This window comes from Diorhabda carinulata, chromosome 5 (assembly GCF_026250575.1).
Source record: "Diorhabda carinulata isolate Delta chromosome 5, icDioCari1.1, whole genome shotgun sequence".
NCBI lineage: Eukaryota > Metazoa > Arthropoda > Insecta > Coleoptera > Chrysomelidae > Diorhabda > Diorhabda carinulata.
The window spans coordinates 15,714,406-15,737,029 of record NC_079464.1 but is presented as its reverse complement, the minus strand read 5'-3'; the positions used below and the strand labels follow the sequence as shown (position 1 = coordinate 15,737,029).

Sequence of the window (22,624 nt, the reverse complement as noted above, 5' to 3'; positions counted from 1 at the left end):
TGTGAGGATTTTCAGTACCAGTCTTGCACACTTTTTTACCATGTTAAAATCTGCCGCACATATTCTTTGTCAATTACTTTAGATACAGAAATCGCACGAGTACTCAGTTGATGATTAAATCGAAGAAAATTAGCGAATTTTCCGGTATTTTCATCCGTTTTTGACGTGGAAGAGCAACCCGAACGTAGAATCATCTTCAATATTTTCTCGGTCATGTTTAAAACGTTCAAACTACTAAAAAACAGTAGTCTAGACAAACATTCATTGTCACACGATTATTTGAATGAATTATGAGCTTCAGTTGCAGTGTTTCCAAGTTTTATGTAAAATTTCGCAGCAATCCGTTGATCTGAGACAAAAATTCAGCATCCATACAATCTAAGTACACAGTTATACTGATTTGTATACAGACACAGTGGACATCGCATTCGAAAAGATATAGTCGGAGAACCGGCTGTATCAAAGTCCTATGGATCAGATACACGAATAATTTTTGGGGTATGAACAATAAAGCCTTAAGTCTAGAGGACGACACCCCTGAAGTTGTTTATAAAGTATTGAATTTTGTATAATATATTTTCATTATATTTCCAAGTTTCGCCTCTATATCACAAAATAACTTTCATATTGGTCTGAGTAGTCTTAGTTAGGTTGAACATATTTTATAATATGACTTATAAGCGGAATATTTGTATCCAGTTGAATAAAGTCTTTTTGAACTGCTGACGACAATCAAAAAGCACCATATAACGGTAATTAATTTCCTTTCAAACATTTCGATTGCTTAAATTCATGAACCTTGTTCATCTCCACCACTGTGTTATTTATACACCCGTATCAACTGATATGGAAGGTATCTACCATAAACATCTTTTATCGATGTGATGCTGTGATTTATGGGCTATTGAAAAATAATACTCGGTAGTATAAATAATGTCTTGAGTCGGTATTTGAGTATGTGAAGTCGATTAGTATAAAAGACGCGCCTGTTGTGAAAGTGTACTAGTTTGGCAACACTTCTCCAACGTTCCATATGAGGAGGAGATTTTTGATCAACAGAAAAAACTTGAAAGATTAAAATTTCCATACAAGACAATGATGGATGATTAACATATGTATGTAATAAATGTTCTTAAGAAATGAGATAAATTTAAACTAAATATTTATTATACTTGTACATGAAAATACTAGTACAAGCTTTGTCCCAAAAGTCTTGAGCCTACCTTCATATATTCTCGTCATAGAACATAGGCGTCACTAGCAAATATTTCAGTAATTTGCGCTGTGTAACCTGTAATGCGCTGTTACTAAAAATATCGTATTTTGTTAATGTAAACAGTTTGATCAAAACATTCGCATCGAATTTCATTCCACATTCACATCTATTTGCAAAGAACCATTTGGGTACTAAGGTTCTTTGATGTTAGTATTTTCCAAGATATGTGGAGGGTGTAATTGTTTATTCGTGATCAGAAAAGATAATCAATTTTCGACTTCTTGTATTTCTGAAGGTAATATCATACATGAATTGAAGTCAAGACTTTTTCTTCCTTTGATAAACGATCCAAAGTAAGCACCTCGTATTTTTAGGAAATATAATATCTAGTAGATTTTACATGGTAATCAGCTTTGTATGTCATTTTCATTTGGTTTTTGAATTTAATACTTGCTCCATTTACATTTAAATCGTTGAAAAATCACCATCCGTGCGTGTTTATCGCATAAATCGTTAACATTTACATTAACAATTATTCTTTTGTTTATTTCACTGCATGCTCAAGTTAACTGAAGATGTTCATTTAGATAAAAGCGATTTCTATGTTAATTAGCTTCGGTATTTTCATATACACCCTCATTATGTTCAACCGTAGTTTTCATAGTTTTCTTCAATAGAAACAGTTTGAGTTTTGAGATTTTGAGTTAACAAACACGCTTCGAAACATCACAGATTTTCATGATAATGAGTATTCGAAAAAATGAAAATTGTTTGCCAGAAAATGGGTAACAAAAGGTAAAAAATAATAAAATGCTTTTCTTGATTGTACTCTGAATACCAAAAACTTTTTTCACGGAAGAAAAGATTTCTTGCTATTTCTTGTAGTTCTCAAAATATCCAATTTATTTTTCCAATTTTTGTTTTTGGAAAAGTTACCGTAGGAATGTTTTAACTTACCTTTCCATTTCAGGTATCTTTAAAATTAATTGAATTCTTAATCAAGTTATATATATAACTTTTTACCTCAAACATTATTTTCCAAAATGTTTTTAACAAATGAAGCCCTTAGTAGGCGGTTTTGGTAGCAAGGGCCATAACAAAATGTCACGAAAAGGGTGGATGTATTTTTATAGAAAATTCAATAATATTTCATTCAGTGACATTCTGTGAGAACAGTTAGTTTCTACATGTTTTCGAATTCGAAGTAAAATCAAAAAATACATTTCCTTATTCTAAACTATTTTTTTGCTTTGTTCTTTTTCTTTTTTGTTCTTACGCAGCAAAGTAATTTTTTCTTCTTCCCTGATTTGACCCAGCAAAGAAAACAGAAAAGTTTTAAAAAAATATATTTATTTTTCAACGTGATATCTTTTTATCTCCATAAACTTCGATATTCAATAAAACCGATCCGAAAATATTTTCGAGGTACAAATTTACGTAAAAAATTAGCTACAGGGAAATAATTTAGGGATATAAATTCAAATTCGTGGGAGAATAAATGAACAGTAAAGATTAGATATTTAAGTTCCTAAAGAAGGTATCATAAAATAGAAGAGAAACTATACAATCTGTGTTCCTTTTGAACTGAATCTGGTCATATTAGGACTTACTTAGAAAATATTGAACATCTGTCTCATTTGGTAAACCTCAATCACGAGCAAGAAGATTTATTCAAAGATATGATATTCACTTTTTCAACCCTAAATCCAGGCTACTCGGTGTTTTGCTGTTATGAAATTCACATGTGACAGCTATCAAGCCAGGGAAATCATCAATATTTTTACATGTTTGTTGAAAGTAAGACCTTGATTCAACTTCACGTCTAGTATTTGGCCCACTGGATATCTTCGTCTTTGATTTTTATGTTCCAGTCGGGTCGGTGGCTTCTTTTTTTTTGTAAAGAACGGCTAAGCTTGTAGTTAACTTTTATTTTTCATGTTTTACACCTTTTGTCTATCTCGTTTTCAGCGTTTTAAAGTCTTTTCGTGATGTTTTCACCTTCACACATCTCATTGCTAGTACATTCGACTTCCAATTTTTCATTTGCAATCTTCACCTGAAACTTTCTGTTTTTGAGGTACGCGCTCAGAAGTTTTGTGAGCAGTTCAGTTTATCCTTCCTCTATAATCTTCTGAAGCTAAAGCAAATCCTTTGTTTATATCTAGGAAGGTTACCCCTGTTGATTCTTTCTGGTTTAAACCTTGAGTAGTATATTTTACTAGTCTCAAGATTTGCTGTTCGATGCTGTGGTTTCTCCTAAAGCCGAACTGTTCTGCTGGTAATGTCTTCAGAACTATTGTTTGTTCGTTCAAAATCCTCAGTATCAATGCGAAATTACTCGTGGCAGGTAGCAAACTTGTCGGTCTGTAGTTTTGTAGGAAAGTGGGATTTTTTCCGAGTTGTCTCAACTGTTTGAAATTGTCGATAACGTTTTAATATTATTCAATCAACAAAAGTGAGAACTGTCATAACATGTCAATATTCTCAAAAGTTTTTTGGCATTAACTATCCTAAAATATCATAAATTAGTTCTTATCTTTATTATAATTGAGTACTTCAAAAATTAATATTATGTTCACCGAACAGGAAATATTAAAATATAATCGCAACCAAATTACCGAAACTACCGGAGAATTTTAAGACTTTTCGAAAAATTGTGTTAACTGGATTCATCATAAAACTTTTCTATTAAAGAATATTTCATGATGGAAAATCCTTGAACGTTTGAAAAATTTTATAGATTTTTTTTATTATGCGTAAAGTAAATTTTGCGGCACCCATTTTATTAAACGAATTAAGATAACCATCATCCAAATCGAGAAACGTCCCCCAAGGATATGAACACAAATTCGATTATCTATGATAATTAATAAAAGTGAGTGTATAATCGAAATTGAGAATAAAATTAAGAGTAGAGAGGCGTGTTGAGTTTAATGAATCGTATAATAATTCGATACATTTTATTCTTACTTTTTCTTTTCGATCCAAATAACAACCTGATTTGTGTTCAACATAAACTTTCGATCTGTTCCTGAGATACGAGACTTGCAGGTGAATGGGTTGGATCAAGTATATGAATAAAATATTAAACGGCAATAACTACAGGGTGTTCGGGAACTTGATGCAAAAAATTGGAAAATGAATAAATGCGTAAGAATAATGCTGTGACGTACAGAAAATTTTCTAATACGACCTGTCGATTCTGAAAATTTCACATTCCAACATTATGAATTATGAACTTTCACAGGAACAACTTGTGCAATCTAAAGATAGTAAAAATGAATTTTAGAATCTTTTTGTTCTATCAAAATGTTACTCTTCTTTCAATTCGATTAAATTTATGGTTTAGGAGATATGTAGATTCTTAGATCGTTGTACATGTCAAGAAAACCGTTCGTCATAAAGAGACATTCTCAAGAAAAATAACATAAATTGTAATTATTCATTCAAAATACTTACAGGAGATAATAAAACAAATTAGAATCCACAATTAGCTTATAGATGATCTACCGAAACAAGTTTTTTTTTGAATTAAAACATTTTATACTCAAATTATGACGTTTCAATCTTCTCCTTTCCGAAACAGAAACAATACCCCACATTGAGATATAATTAAGGTAATAAAAAGTGGGATGTACTAGAACTGACAGCGTTCAATCAATCAAAGTGTTCTCAAAAATTGACAAGTGGCAATTGTTCAGCGAGAAAAATTTGTCGAACAACCAAGATCGATACACTCGCAAAAACAAACATGTGTTTGCCTGGGGCTTTAACTTGGTCTACTATTTCAACAGTAATTGATGTATGAATTTAGTAAACCGTACAACATTTTTGGAAGTCGATACAATATTCTGTTACTTATGATAAAGTACTGCATACTATATCAGATTTTATATATGATTCCTCCTTATTTTAATCGTTAATATTTCCATATTGCCAAACCAACTATTGACATCTGTAAAACAGTACTCGTGAATCTATTTTCGTGCATTTCAATTCTTATCGTCTACTGGTCTGAGACAAGATTACGAAGATGGTTCCAGAAGTACCTGGCTCAATACACTTTTTCCAGCGATGTCGATGTTCAATAAATTCAATACCATTTTTTATAATAAAAATCGTCAAGCTCCTTAAAATAGCCATTAACTGCAGACATCACCTGTTCATTGTTGGAAAATCTTTGAACACCGAGACATTATTTCAAGTCTGGGAACAGAAAATAATACGAGAGAACTAAATCTGGTGAATACGATGCATGAGGTAGTAATTCAATTTCTAAATCATTAATTTTGGACATTGCAGTAACTGGTGTGTTAGTTGGTGCATTGTCTTGGTGAAACAACACTTTCTTGTCGATTTCTTCGCTCAAACGTTGCACTAAATTCGCCAAATACTCGCCGTTGATAGTTTTTTCTTCAATATAGTGAATAAAAATTATTCCACGAGCATGCCAAAAAACCGACGCCATAACCTTGCCTGCAGATGGAACGGTCTTTGCCTTCTTTGGAGCTGGATCTTTCAGTCCATTGTTTTGATTGTTTTTCTGTGTCTGGTGCGATGTTATGGACCTACGTTTCATCCATGATTATGAAACATCTTCACGATTCTGTTTTGGTTCCACTGTGAGCAAACGCACAGCTTATTTATGTCCAAATTTACAGTTAATATGAGATATAGCGTACTTTTTGAGATACCTCTTATGATTAGAAGTGTTAGAATAATAGAAATAATGTTATTCACTGATTTCATATTATCGATTTTTAGATATTCTGTTAGGCCTAAGATGGTATAGAGTACAATTTATGAACGCAATTGAAATAGATTGATTAACTAGAACTGTTGTTTTTAAGTTTTGTGCAGAAATATGTTTATTGTTATTATAGAGTTTATAAATTACATTAATATCGGGTCATGATAAGTATTTATGTTCCTCAAAAGTTTTTCGACCTTCTGATTCATATGTTGAATTTATATATAAAAGGGGATACTTTCAAATTGTCTTGATTTTAGGCCTCTTCTGATTTGAAATTATTTTTTACTTTGATTACAAAATATTTTGATAAAGACCGCACCAAGATCAAAGATCGAAACGTCATATTTTCACCTGTCTTTAAACATGAAAAAAGACGATTTAGAATCATAAAAATATTCGAAAGTCTAAGAAATTGAAGGAATATTATGATAATGTTTCCACAAATTATTTATGAATTTTTATTCATTTAGGTATTGCAAAAAATAGGCTTTACAGCCTCATTTCACAAAAAGACTTTATGAATTTGATAATCTCGCTTGCCTCTTATGACCCTCGTTATGGGAAATCCTCGATAGTGGAGAAGCGATCATATCGTGGGTCCCATGAATGTGCAAAACACTATATTTTTGAGATAAATGCTTCCTAAACTTGTAATTACAAGGATAATAAGGTTTTTAGTTAATTTCAAATATTTTGTGCTATAAGTATAATTAGTAATGCCCTATATAAATTGCCTAAAACAATTATGGCTATATTCTCTTTTTTTCTTGAAAAAAGCGTTTTTTGTAATTTTCCGGTTCAAAGTTTACAATCAAATGTAGTTTCGTTGGACACAAGAAAAAGATAACAACTCGCTTTTGCAAATTTATCTAATAAAAGTAAAAGGAGAAAACAAACTCTTATACTACGCATTAGGCTCTGGTAAACGAAACAGCATTTTTTTCACTACATTTCAAAGATCTGTAGTAGTTACAGTAAATCTAAATTATTGTGAGATCATTAGACATTTTTTGCAGATCTTCAAACTTTGCATTGGAAATAGGCAGCTGATCGTTATAGGACATTTTTCGTAACTTTCCTTTTTTTGGAACAATTTGTTACCTTGAAAACTTCATATATGTAATTTATTTTGAAAAAAAATTGTATTTCGCTTCTACTTCCTGTGTGACCAGTTTTAAATAATTATGATCTATTTGATTCAGAGTATGATGAGTTGAGAGAATTTTAAGCCACATTTTTTAGCCGCCACAACCTCTTTTTTCTTGAGTTTTCTCCTAAACATAACAAAGAACATCTTGTTTGCCTAAGTTGTAAATTGTCAAATTGTGGATGGCTAATTTTCTCAATTAAAAAATTTGACCTGCTGTGCTGGGTCTTTCGGTGTTGCAAGGACTGTTTGTAGGTTAAAATTGAAAGATAAAACTTCCGTATTTTCAATTTCAATTTTTTTGTCGTCATCCCTGGACTAATGAGCTAATTATTTTCTTCTTCTTCTTCTATCTTTACTCTTCCAGTTTCAGCCATTTCCTTATATTCTAAGTAAATAACAGTGTACCGAATGACAAAAATAAATATTAATATTGTGTATTTGACCAGATTATGTTTATCAAAATTATTGTCTTCCCAAATAATCCCAGAGTTGTTAGCTATTTGCAAAATCCTTTTTGTTCTGGTACTTTCCAGAAGCAAAGATTTGTAAAATTAAATACAAAAGTTCTACTTGAAACTTTACAACACTAAACAACACATTCACTTCAATTTATTCATATTTTTGTAATGTGAAAACCACGGAGGCGTTCATGAAATAGTCTTCAGAAATATTAAATATAATACAAACACGGGAGTGGCTCATTCAGATATTTGAAATAATTATTCTCAAAGCAAAATATGCTGTCAAATTCATAGGTAAAATATGACAGAGAACTTATTGTCCTTGAATAATTGACTTAACCTTAGCTTGGGTGATATGGGTAATTTTAAAACCTACGATGCACTTACGACAAAACCAATTTTGCAAATTCATGGTTTCGGCACGAGACCGACGATATGTTTTGGTAATTCAGCTTCTGTGATGTTTTTCAGTCGTCCTTACACTATTCTCCTTTTGCTTGTATGGACGCACCTTTTTCATAAACAATCATGATATTTTGAATTTCTCTAAAGTAGTAAATTCGGAGATGGCATCGTTCTATGAGGGATACTGCATTCTGCAATGACTGAGCTTGATCAAGTTTGGAAAGTGATTTTAGATATTGACAGCAACTGGTTTTTTTCCTGGATATGTCGGGCTCGGATGTCGATAGCAACTAAAATCTGATCCATACCGGAGATTTCAGATCGTAACTCAACCTAACCAATATACTGTTTATCTTCCAGACGGTTCATTATTACTCCAATAATATACCTGATTGGATTTTCTATTTCAATAGAATCTTAGACTTAGAACAATTGATCCGCGACTTCACAAACCGCAGGATTGGACAAAAATGGCCAGAGATCGTCGTGTTTGATGGAAATACGCCGAGAATTAGCGTTTTTTTGATCAGATACTAATTGGTATAAACATAATTTAGGTTTAGCTATCGGCAATTGTCATCGGTGAATGCTGTATTGAAGTTTTTCGTGTCTCGATGCCAATTTTGTTTAACGTCTTCGTCAGCTAGAACTACGATGGACAGTATATGTGTGAGCTCATGATTACTCAACACCTAGTGAGAATGTAATGTCATTTTAAACAAAATACGAAAGCTTAGTCAACACGTCACTTTTTGTTTCAACTGAAATTTATTCTAATAACTAGATCCAGTTCAGTTCATTTTATATACTAATTACTAAACTGATGAAGCTATAATTTTTATAGAAAATCGGATACTTTTCGAAAAGAAAGTTTCGCTCTTTCTTAATAATACAACTCATGTTCAATTATTTTAGTTTCATGACTTCCTAGAATGTAACGGCATCGAACATTAACGTGGCTATTTTTAAATGTGTAAATGTTAATTATCTTTACACTTAACATTATTTTTAAATAGTAATTCAACATGAAGATGATAAATTGTTATGAATTATAACGTCATCGTCGCGTGCTTCGTAATCTCAGTAGAGAAATGGACTCTACAAGGTGTCCCAAATCCATTTTTCTCGAGGTGGTTGTTTTGATTTGTTCTCTTTTACTACTTCCATTATTTTTTCTTCTCATAGGTGTCACACTAGATGAATACTTATGTCAAGAACTTAATTGGCCCTGATGAAGATGTTATATCACTTGTGAATAAAATACTACATGGAAGGAATAAAATGTATTGAACTATATTTTCAGTCCATAGAGAACTGAACATTTTACCTTTAGCTTCTGAGGACGATGAAATATCGAAACGCGTCTCCAAATTTTTGATTTTACATTCAAACATAACCAGAATTGCGTAGGAAAATTTCAAAATACTCTCCTACATTCATCCTATCGGTGCTTCCACTGTTGAAAACAGGAAAACTTCCTCATTTCTTTTCTTGGCCTCTCAATGTTCTTCCATACTACTTTTCATACGTGGGAATTAGAAAAAGTCACACGAAACCAGAGCTGGCCAATAAGTTGTATGGGACAACCATACCATTTTTCATCCAACATAGTTGAACGGAGATGACTGTGTGTGCAGGTCCATTGTAATGAGGAAAAAAACACAAATTGGGTCTTATTACATAATTGTAATCTTCTGAACTCTTCTGAAAGGTTTCATTGAAGTTATGATTCATGCTAACAATCTCTGTACACTATTGACAGCATAAGAGCAATTCAGTATTGTTTTTATATTTTATTGTACTGGGCTCAGACAAATTGACGATGGTGTATTCCAATGATAGACTGCTGCTTTGATTTTGGGTCGTCATAAGTAGTCACCAGTAATGACCTATCACAGAAAATCTGGATATATTCCAGCTCGATCTTTTCTCAAATGTCTCCGAGCAACAGGAAACAAATTCCTCAAGATCATCCTCAACACCCTACTGCTTAGAGTTATGATTCAATTGCCGTTCCAGCAGCAAGCAGCAACCCAAGAACAACTTTAAGGAGAGTAGATTCTGACTACGACACAGGAACCACAACGTACTCGTATGCGCCGTTATATCTTCACCCGAAGAAGGATCAGGCTACTTCAACCTTCATATTAGTAAGAGCTATTGTGTTTACAGATATTCACATAACTATCTTCTTATCCAATCAATTTGCTTTATCCATTTGACGTCGAGGATGCCTTTGATTATGCCCGTTGAAGATTCTGGAAACTTTTAATATGATCCTACTTATGTTGAAGACTATGGATAGGATTCTAATTAGTGCGTGAATAACTATAAACAAGTAAAAGTAAAAGTAAATATATTTTTCTAGTTTTTCCAACAATTTTCAGTCGAATATGACATTACGAATGTAAGAAGTCTGATATGAAAGAGGTCAGTAGGTAAATTACCTTTTTAAAAAGTAAACAAGATCTCTCTCGTTAGGAAAACGTAGATTTTATTAATGTTTGCAGTCGACTATTGTTATTATTACTACTGTATTTACACCACACCTTAATGTTAAATAAATCTCAAATAATAATAATTTGTTGTTATGTACATTATACACCCAAAATAAAGTGTGTCCCATAAATAATGTCTGTTTTTAACATTCACTTTGTTTAATTGAATAAAGCCTTGATATTCGAAGTATAGCCGATCAATTTTATGGTTTCAACCAACTATTCTCTGGGCTTACATGCAAAAATTATAGCGCTGCATTTTCAACATCTTCTTTGGCTTCAAATTTTTTCACACGCAAGAATTTTATCAACTAAATAAACAACAGTTTAACTTTGCAAGGTCTGTATGAGATTTAACATTGTCCTGAAATGATTGCGAACTTCTTTAAACCTTCATAATTACGCTAGACACACAACAAAACTTCATGCTTCAATCGACCTCACTTTGCGACGAGTTCTGGTTATTCATTTTTCATCCTAGAGGAAAATTCGTGTTTTAAATTGATAATTTTTCGGCATCGCAGCGGATTGTCAATGACATCACGTTATTTGACATCAATATTCTTCGTTGTATTAGCCATGAAAGTAGTTGTATTCTCCTTTGAGGAACAGCAAATAATAGGTGTTAATAGATATTATGTTTCTTAATTACTTAACATTACTCATATATCACTCAATAATTAATTAACATATCGCTGTCTACGGGTAGAGATCTACTTGACTAATTATTCGCAGTTTGAAGTGAAAATGTCCACAGCGGAATGTTTAACTACATGAATCAAGTTGCAGCGCCGGCTGATTGAGTCTTCAGTTCGGAGTAGAGACCCCAAACGAAAGGTCGTTACGCTAATCTGAAGAGACGCAACAACGTCGAAACTAATCTGTGATTAGAACCCTCTCCTTGTAGTTGCTAGCCATTAGGGATGCCATTTCGGCGGATTGTCGAAGATATCACGTTCTTTAACATCAATATTCTTCGTTGTATTAACCAAGAAAGTAGTTGTTTCCTCCTTTGAGGATCGGCAATTCGAATTAAAAGGTGTAAATAGATATTATGTTCCTTATTAACTAAGCATACCTTATACATCACCCAATAATTAATTAACATATCGGTGTCTAGGGCTAGAGATCTACTTGACCAATTGTTCGCAGTTTGAAGTGAAAATGATTACTGCGGAATGTACAACTACATGAATCAAGTAGCAGCGCCGGCTGGCTGAGTCTTCAGTTCGGATTAGAGACCCCGAACGAGAGGTCGTTACGCCAATCTGAAGAGACGCAACAACGTCGAAACTAGCTAGTGGTTGGAACCTTTCCTTGTAATTGCAAGTCATTAGGGATGCTAATTTCAACGGATTGTCAATGACATCACGTTCTTTGACATCAATATTCTTCGTTGTATTAGCCAAGAAAGTAGTTGTTTTCTCTATTGAAGAACGACAAGCCTACATTTCGAAATAATAGGTATAAATAGATATTATATTTCCTAATTTCGTAATTAATTTTTTGGTCTCATAGCTTGTTTGGATGAAATTCAACAAAACGATATTCTAGGTAGACTGAAATAAACTAATTAATCAATTCATAGTAAATTTGGTTTTTATACCTTGCCTATCATTCACAGAAAACCTTTTTTTTATAGTACATCATTTCTTTGATTAATAATTTTTGATAGTTTGTATTTGAAGATAAGATTTTTTCTTTTTTTAAAGTCAAATTCATAATGTTCGTCGTTTTCATGTTTGTCTAGAGCAATTGATGCATTCTTGGTGTATTTATGACCACTTATTCTGTTCTCCAAGTATTGTATAGTTATTCCTAGATAGTTTTTGGGACAATTCAAACATGGTATGGGATTTATAATATTTTATTTTTTATTGTCTTCAGTTAAGTGTATAGAGACGTTAATTATGTCCCACCTGCGATTTGTCCCAATATTTTTGTCGAACACTACTCATGACTTCTTTTTTTGTCGGAAAAAGGTTATAAGATAGAAGATATGCAGAAATTTGACAATTTACGAGCAGTTCTAAATACTCGCAAAATTGTGATACGTTCATAAATCCAGTCTTTATCACTTTTTCAATTAAACTGACCCATTTACTATCGCAATTTCCATAATACACTTGTATCAACCTTTCACAAATTAATCTTAACGATTCTTTTAATCAGTGATGCTTCACTTTAAAGAGATGAATGAATTACCCTGATTAGTATCCATGATATCCACGAGTTAGCTGTTTGTAGCTAATTAGAGCGCACGCAATGTTAGATCACAAGATAGTAAATACTGCGTAGTATACTATCGTCGGCCGAGAATAGTACCACTTAACAAATTGCTTCTACATGGATACATCTCGTAATTATCTAGGCTAAGCACTCATTCTTGTCAATGGGAATTGATTCTTAACGTCAATTAATATGTTCTACGAGGGTTGCTACTCAAGTTTTGAGATATGGCATCACTGATGTGAATATGATTGCTCTCGTAAAGTTTAACATTTTTAAAGGTAAACGTGCTGTCATACAAGTGTTGTTCGAGTTGTTTACAGATACCTGAAACATTCATATTGTTAAAAAAATGGAATTTTCGTGTGATGATTTTCTATGACTTTCGACTTGGATTAAACTAAAAGCGTGTTTCGCTGCAATCGCAGTGCTTCAAAAAAGATCGCGAAATGAATCTATGCATATGAAATCGAAACCAAACAATAATCGATAGTATGGATCTTTGAAGACGAGCCAAATTCAACAAAAGTTGATCGAGCTCGAAGCACTCCGAAGGGAATGATCAGGGAAACCAGTCGCAGAACCGAATCATTATCGTTTTAACATCATATAAAACATCAAATTGATGGGTCATCCACTGTTTGGCATCCAATTATTTTTTCTTATTGCTGAAGATTGAAAATACATTGGGAGTTAAAGTTTTTATGCACCTGAAGAAGTGATTGATGCAAAGATCTACTGATCTCAATGGAGAGTAATTTGGAAAACAATGAAGCCATATCCAAGTAACAAACCTTGTATATTCAGTTGAATTTTTGTTCAATTTACGATTGCAGTATTTATATGGAGCAAGTGAAAATTGACTTTAAAAACACGATCCTATATAAGAATTTTTAAATAGTACAGGTATCGCTTACTGACGAGGCACGTATTAATAGGATCTTTTCTTCATTTACTGTTGTAAATCTGTGAGAAGTGAGACTTTTTATCGAGTAGATCCAATATGCACCAATCAAGCTATTCAGGAAAATATTGGTGTTGAATCCGCAATGGTAAACTCAATTTCAAATGGTCATGTGAAAAATTTCGAAACAAAAAGTGTATTGATGCTGACTATTACATTCAAAGAAAGCTACGTAGACTTGGTTGACGTGCATCAAAGTGTAAAATCTTTGATACTTCACCAATCGAAACAATAAATGCTGAAGTTGAATGCCGGTTAATGGAGAGGGAAAAAATTGCTCTAGGTCTACAACAAAACGTGGTCAAATTACCGACATTATACGGGTTCCAGGACTGTTGCCATATCATGTGAAATTTCTTATTGTGATTTATGGAAAGATCTTGATCAAATGAACGATCCACATCTTTACTTGGAAACAAGGAATGGTGAGTCGACACTTTCACCTACAAAGACGTCTGAGACAAGGGTGTATTATTAGCTACACTGTTCAATATTTTTAATGAGAAACTTTCTAGATGAATGGGAAGGTCGATTTCTTGTCGGAAGAGATCAAATAAGCAGTTTACGCTATGCACCATATTTGCTGCAACGTAAGACGAAATGAATCTCCTAAACAGAATGTAACAGGAAAAGGAAAAAACAAAACTGATGATAGTGGATAAACCTACTGTACTGAACCATCTGCTTGAAGATCTCGAAAGGGTAAACAGCTTTACATATCTGGGGTTAATAATAAGCAATAAGAGTGTATTTGTTGATGAAATGAAGAGGAGAATAGCCTTTGTCAAAAGGGTGATGATGAAACTTACTAAAATATGGATATATTGTATATCAATAAAAACATTAAAATGATTCTGGTCTGAAGGTTGATCTTCACAATCTTCTCATACGGCTCAGTATAGTAGATACTTAGAGCTAAAAACCGTAAATATATTGATTCATTTGAAATTTGGTGCTACAGGGCTTAGAATTACCTAGATGGCGAAGAATTCATACTGATAAAGTCTAATTACCAGACCATCATCATTATGCGTGAAGAAAATTTTGTCTTGCAGGTAGAGTACAGGATGAGATGACAACATAGAGGCTTATAGTGAGAGAAGAAGTGATGGGGAAAAGAAGTAGAGGACGATTTCTATGAAATTGTTTGATCAAATCAAACAAGTCGCACACCAACCCCTTCACGCATCCCTAAACCAGTTTGAAGATCGGGAAATATGGAAAGACACAATAAAAAAAACCAACATCAGTAGCCACCCACCTCAATGCACTGTTAGTTGTGGTGTGATGGCCAATGTGGCTCTAACAAATATTTCTAAAGGAGAATTTCTCGCGTTCAATTTAGGAGTAGTATTCTAATCCATGGCTTAAAAAATATAAAGTAATAGAGTATACTCCTACGCAAATGGTGAACTATATTGAAATAGATTGAAAGTACAAAGTGTATATTAATAAATCTAAGAATACTAGAAAGCTGTAGCAGAATAATCGAGTTGAAATACTAAGAAACATTACGTAGTGATGGTTCCAGAAAGCTGAAAATGTTTAGAAACAATGAGATAAAATAGGACAAAAGAACTACTAATATAAAATTAAGAACAAGAGTCTATTAAATGAAAACAGACGTGAATTATCTGAGTACCGGAATAAATATAGCTCAGACTTCATTGAAGTTTAGTCAAATGGGAATGGAGAAAGTATGTAGGTACCCGATAAACGGGAAACCCTTTGAATCAGACAAACTAATTAAAGCAGGAACAAAGATACTACACAATAGTATGAGAAAACTGTTTCAGAATGTATCAAAGACTAGGATATACCAAGAGAATAGAAAATCTTCATTATGTTGACAAAAGCACTAATGGGAAAACTACGGAGGTATTGCAGTGAAAAATAAAACAAGGATCTCCAGACGAAAGAACAAGCTGGTTTCATGGCCAGCAAATCTACAATTATTCACATATACTGTGTTACTCAATTGATCGAAAAAAAGACTGCAATAGGACAACAAAAACATCAATTATATACAGATCTGTAAGAAGCACATGACAGGGTACCTTTTAGCAAACTGTAGACAATGCTAGAACAAACAAATATCATAAACAGGTGAATAAAACTAGTCCAACTATCATATAAGAAGATTAGAACAAAACGAAAGATTTTTTACAAACTCTAGCTCAAACTATAATCGAAAACGTTATGGCTGACGCCCTCTATGGTTAACCATTCGAACCAGTAAATGTTCCAGTTGAATTCGATGACATAATATGAATTTTCAATGGAAAAAGTTTTTTTTGGTCGAATTTTGTCGATTTTGATTAATTTTTGTTTGACAAGCTCAGTTAAATGAATCATCTTACCACGCAGTCTAGAGCCTTTCTTAGCAAAAATCGTTCTAACATGTAAATTTTCATAGAATAATCTTAATTTGAATTCAACTCAGCCTTCTCATCGAAATATTCAGTGTCATAATTTTATTTTTATTGTTACAGATACAACATCGTGTAGTCTTCGTATGGTATTTCTGGTCCTGGTGTTAGTATCTGAATGGCTGCCTACATCATCCAGTGCCGCTTATTCTTCAAAAAGAAAAGATCAAGGTACGATTTTGAACAGAGTAATAATTTTTAGGAAGCATATAAAAATGATGAAATATTGCGAAGACAATAACCGGAAATAATTATTCAGTTATATAATTTTTTATATTATTTTATGTTTGTCATCTAAATTGCCTGTAAAGAGAATCATTTCGATGCACTAGTGTTTATAAAACGATTTTATGACACAAGATGTGCCGTAACTGAGGAAGTGAACAATTCAATTAAGAAACTCGGTATAAAAGATGACAATCAACTGAAACTTTTTCTGTCTTTATAAACACTTAAAATTAATGTGTTATACGGGGTGTTAACGGAACCGCAATTTGTTGTTAAACATACCATAACTATACACAGTGTACCAACGAGAAATAACCACAATATTTATGAACCCTACATAGTTCAATTTTGAAAAAATATAGAAACATGAGAAAAAACCGAGGAAATGAATAAAAATGAGAATAAACTTTAATTTGATATTTATCGTGAAGCGAAACTTCATAATCAACCCTTTGTTCTACGTGATAGTTGCAAATCGAGCGAATAGTAAACAAGAAAAACGATCTAGCGCTGAGCCATTCAACTAAACAATGTTTAGGTACCAATAATATTGTTAAGACTTAATTTAATAAAAATTAGTCTTCAACTGTATGATATCTTAGAAAACAACACGAAATGAGTCCATAGGCCGATTCTGTCTAGCTTCAATGGAATTTTAAAATTCGGCGAATTTCACACTTTTTATAAATGACGGAAGCCCCTTTGATGTATCCTTCTAGAACTTTTTATTATCGCACGCGATTTGTTTACAGTAGTTCTTCTAAATAATTTCTAGGAAAGTCTATTCACTTCTTTTATTTGTTCTGGAACTTTATAGAATTTTATTTATGTACATAAATGATTTGTGTAAACGCAATTAGTTTTAGATAAATAGTCGTAGTGAAAATAACGAATTAGTAGAAGTAATGGCAGAAATTATTGAAGTGATATTTATAAGTAAATTATTATAAGTTAAGTGTATTGTTTAGTGTGTAAATAAATTAAGAACGTGTTAATAGAAAGAGTGTGACTAAATTCGAAAAACGTAGTTTCATACCTTTTCCTATGTTTTGTACATACTTTGGAAGCTCTTGTTGTCTTTATCAATGACATGGGATCTATATGTTCCGGAAAGTGACTACATTGGGGCACCTGTACCCTCATTTCTATATATGTGATTCTGCCACTTTTACATACTGTTTTTGTTATATAGAATACATGAAATCAAAAGTGCCATATCGCACAAGTAAAAAAGCCAATTGAAACGCTAAATACTCTTAGGATTATTCTATTTCCATACTATATCTAAGGTAGATTAAGGCCTTAACCTTACATTCATTTGTCACGTGATTGGCAACCCAAAGGGGTCTACACCATATTGGGGTGATAAACTATAAGACAAATATTTGAGCTGTATTTAAGTGTTCTTCACAAAAAAGATGATGCTCTTCTTGCATCTTCTCAAAAAAAGCTCTTAGCTCTATACATACCAGTGTAGCCGTTCCCCAGGAAGAAAATTTTCCGGATCTATCGAGTACAATCAGACTAAGACTGGAGTCGACGCAATTGATCAAATAATGGTGTGCGCGATGGAAAGCGACGATGGTCTATCCATGTGTTTTTATAACGTTTTAGATTTGGCTATGATTGTTTGTACAAATTGTTTGTATAAATTATTTTAGAAAAGCCGCAGAACACCTCGAGGTTCTGTACGTACGCAAGTATCGGTAGTTGTTTTGCCGCCTGCTGGACCTAACATTCCAGGTAGCACTAGATATCAAATTAAAATGGACAAAGGTAAGAAAACGAAAGATAAATGATCAAAGTCTCAAGAGATGACGTGCGGCAATTGTCCGTTATATGTAACATAGTGTGTTGTCGTAGTCTGCTCTAGAGTTTTAGTCTAGTTGTTCCTTTGTGTACTTTCCTCAATTTATAGTGTTGATAAAGTTGTACGAGGTAATTTTTTGGACTTTTTACTTCTATACTTCGGCTTTAGAAGCAAAGCTTGATTCAAATAAGACTGGATGTACTTGACCGTTCATAGTTACGCCAAAGATGATTTCCATCGATTACTATGTGTTCTACTTTATTTCAATTTCTAGAAAGTTTCTTTTTACTCATAGTTTTAAACGATTTCCCTTTTGTGTTAGAGGTAATTTCACAGTAAGAGATGCAAGATGACTAATTTTGTAAAATGAATTGGAGTAAAATTCAAATCCGACCCTCTTTTTTACTATGTAACACCTTACCGAAATACCCTTATAACTATTATTTTCGAAATGACTGAAATTGCTCAAAATAATCAAAATAATTTAAACTAACGAAGGAGGAGGTCGTTTAGATCTTATAAGTAAGTGAAGTACAGAGTCAATCGATTCCTCGCGGTGTTGAGGGTAGTGCAATAGTCATGGAGTTCTAGTGTTAAAAAAAAAGCTAAACCATTGGACTTATCAAGTCAAGTCATGACCATAATTTCAGTCCCTGACGATGTATACCAAGTATTAGAAAGCTGATACATGAAAAACCGTTTATTGTCATACAAAAAACAATTTTCCAATCATGGGGAAAAAAGTCAAGGGAGAATTTTTGATTTTGTGAACAACAACCAACTTGCTTAACGTAGTGGACAATGTACATCTACATTTCCAGTATAGGTACTGATTGCAGGACAGAAAAATATCTGTATCAAATGTCATAAGTAACTTTCATGATTTTTTCATTCAAATAAATTTTTTTTCAGCATACCAAATCAATCCAAAACCTTGTTGGGTAGATGGCCAGGAAGGTACTTGCATGTTTGTTTATGAATGCATAAACACTGATGGTTACCATATAGGTGAGTCCAAGTTTTTCTTGTCATATTTGTTCTAGTCGTTGAATATCTGACGAGTATCTCACAATATAATTTTTTGTCCTGAGTTTTTCCGTACATTTTCCGGCACATGCCCATTTTCTCCTAATTTTTTCTCTGGTTCCAATACTCTGTACTAGGAGGGTTGCTTCTAAGTTTTGAGATGGACAAATAAAAACAAATATTTATCATTGGATATGGTTTTATTGCTTTTCAAAATATTTTTCATTGAAATCAAAACACTTTCGCATGTACTTTTTCCATTCCAATTGAGATACCTCTAAAACGTTGACCCGGCAATTATTTTCGATCTGAGAAGAAATTCGACGTGTGAGAGCTCGCATCGTTATGATAAAGAATGATTCGTCAACTGCAATCAGTTTCCCAGAATTTTTCGGTCATTTCTAGCGAATAAATGATATGTAAGTTCGGAAAAACAGGTCAAGTACCGATATTAAACGGTTCATGCAATATTGAATGGATGCGAGAGAAATTATTGCCAAATATGCCTCAATCTCAATTCTGTTGAACCTTTACTATTTTTCATCATATAGTGAAGTGAGACCACGATTGAATTCGGAAAACCAGCGAAACACGATGACTCGAGAGAATGCCTCATCACAAAAGTCGAACCGAGTTGATCGGCACCCTGCTGTTGGTCGAAAGTCATCAGTGTTGCTATTCCGTGAAACTTGAATAGCAGCCCTCGTTTAAGAGAAATTTTTTGTCTTTGATATTCATTGTTTTAATAACAACACTGCCTATATGCACGTCTCGGATGAGACTACTGGTGGAAGGAGTTCTGAAGTTATGAAGAAGTCAAAACATTCACACATGTTGTTCTGTTTTCTGACACATCAACTAAGCGAAATAGGAATATAAGAACTAGCCTTATGCTAGTGAAACTCATTTCTTTCCAACGTTAATGAATTTCGCATAATAGAGAAAGTAAGCTAGAAACTTGGGACTAGAAATATGCTTGGTGACTGTTACAAGTATTAAGAATACAACGAGAAAAGTTTTTGAACACAAGAACCCTCGAAGATTCACTCACAAGTTGGTAAAAGGACACTGAAGGTGAAAAAATGCAATTGGCCCAAGATAAAGTGTTTAAGGTTTGAAGAAGGGGCGGAAGGTTTGGACCTTTCGAATAAAACCAGTAAAAATTTAGGCCAGGAAGACTTGTGAAAGTGCAAACCTAGTCGACTGTATAGCAGTTACCCAACCAGGAGACGAATGACTCTATTTATCATGGATACTTTTCAGGGAATCAAACCCAGGACAAGAAGCAACTGAAGGAAATGACACTGATGATGGGTTTTTTCAGTTTTTCATTTTCCCCTCTCAACTAAGAAATAATATTTCATTTTACTGTTTATGATTTCATCTTCAAGTAGATGTAAGAATGAGGTGTATTCGCAATAAATACCGCTTAGAGTTGGTTCATTATCTTCCTAAAAGTCTTCCGAATAAATTCGAACCAAGTACACTATTTTATACTTTTTGGGATTATAACATGAAATTTGGCCAATGGAACCTATGAAACTGTCTAGGGTTACTTACTCTTTTTTACACTGGATATTTACTTTAATAAAATATTGACAAGTAATTTGGTAATTAAGCTCCAACGGTAATTGTATGGGAAATTATCTTTTTTATCGATTATTTTCAGGTATGTGCGTCGACACGTTCATGTTTGGTTCTTGTTGTGCACACAATTCCACTCAGAATACGGTGATTCCGTCACAGCTACCAAACCAACCTAACCGTCCACAAATTCTTTACACTCATCCAAGCTCTAGTCATAGTAGTCATAGTAATAACTATAATAAACCAACCAAACCGCTAAGTCATTATATTAGTACTAGTAGACCTAAACCAAACAGGTAAGACATTGTTCAATGCAGTAGATAAGAAATTGATGGAATCTATAATTTTGTGCAAATTTAATATCACACATTGTACAAAATCGACGTTTTTACTAGAAATATATTCAATTGAAGCTTTTCTCTTCCTCGAATGCCATTAATTTATTGCACTCCTCAACCAGTACCTATTTGTATTTATTTCTCTTTTTCTTCTTCTCGTCTAAAACACCGTCAAGAAGCGGAAAGACAAGGTGGACACGAGGACACCATAGATGAGAAATTAGAAGCCTTCCGTGGCAAATGTCCTTTTAGGGAATCATGCTCTCGTTGATGCGAAGCTATTTTATACATTAAATCTGGAGGTTTATCTGGGATAACAACCTGAAGATCTATACAAGCTCAATACGTAAAATATTGCTCTGGTGCAACGATCCAATTTGGGACAGGACAGACAGAAAATTCTTTCACTAGTATTGACGTTGCAGATCGTTTTCCGAATACTCATCGTATTATGATTGCGATTGCGAAAAAATGAGCGTCAAATAACCCCAGTAATGATAGAACAAAAAAAACACTAGAGCTCTACTTCTATCTACTACCAACCTTAAAGATAATTGCTTGAATGCCGAAACAGGTGAACTAGATTTAATTATCGATTATAACCAAAATAAAGAGGGTGTAGAAGTTGAGTATCGATGATCTTCGTGAGCAATGCTCGTCAATGGTTATATTTTATAGTACAATTAACGTCGCTAGAATTAATTCATAGATTATTTATAAGACAAACACTAAGAAAAACATTTCTGGATGTAAATTACTGAAGGACTTAGGATTGGCACTTTAGGTGGATCATATTCAAAGACGAGCTCACTAGCAAAAGATTTCCAGAACAATCCATTGAAGATTTCTTGAAATTTTAGAAATAAATGCTGGAAATCCTCCGACTTAAAATCAAACATTCTGTTGTAAAAAAATTGAAGAACCAAGTCTCTATTTATAGTACAAGAAATATGTGTGTCTCAAATATTTGGTTGGATAGGGCATTATAGTTTCGGTTTATATCAAGGTTTTTTTACCAAAATTTCATCAATCTATCCATTTTACAGTATTTTCAAATGTTCGTTCTCTAAAAAAAAAAGAAATTTCTAAAGTTTTTTCTTTGCAGATAACATTTTTTATTTTCCAAATATTCACTTTTTAATCTCACTTGTATTTTGTTTTCATTTTATAATAAAGTGCATTTTAATGATTATGAGTAAATGAAAATCTCTAAATATTAAAGTGAAAGATTGATACTACTGGTACCAGATCTAGTCACTTTACAACTGAAGGGCTAATATTCTAATTTCTTACGTTTATATCTATGGAGTAGTCAACAGAGAAATGAACGAGCCTGAGAGTGTGGTTGATTGCTTCGCCTCGCTTCCTAGCATCTGTTGATTCGGACCGGAAAAACTAAAAGGAAGTGATGCCAAAGTGAAAGCGACAGGACACGAAAGCATCGTCCACATTCTAGCACTTGGGTTCTCCGTCACAGCTTCGAGAAGAATCTGGATCATGCTATAGAAACTGATTCAAATCAAGAGACAT

At 33.2% G+C, this 22,624-nt stretch overlaps 1 protein-coding gene across 2 annotated transcripts in view; it reads left to right on the top strand.

The window, feature by feature from the left end:
• Positions 1–22,624, top strand: part of LOC130893685 (serine proteinase stubble-like) — a 115,604-nt gene that overhangs the window by 82,784 nt on the left and 10,196 nt on the right. The window contains exons 1-4 of one of the 2 annotated variants that reach the window (XM_057799982.1): positions 892–1,115; positions 16,169–16,276; positions 19,056–19,151; positions 20,839–21,052. In XM_057799982.1, the coding sequence (XP_057655965.1) occupies positions 1,103–1,115; positions 16,169–16,276; positions 19,056–19,151; positions 20,839–21,052 (431 nt within the window). In that variant the 5' untranslated portion in view covers positions 892–1,102. Of the gene's footprint in view, positions 1–891; positions 1,116–16,168; positions 16,277–19,055; positions 19,152–20,838; positions 21,053–22,624 lie in introns of those variants that run through there. The other variant, XM_057799981.1, reaches the window with a different exon arrangement.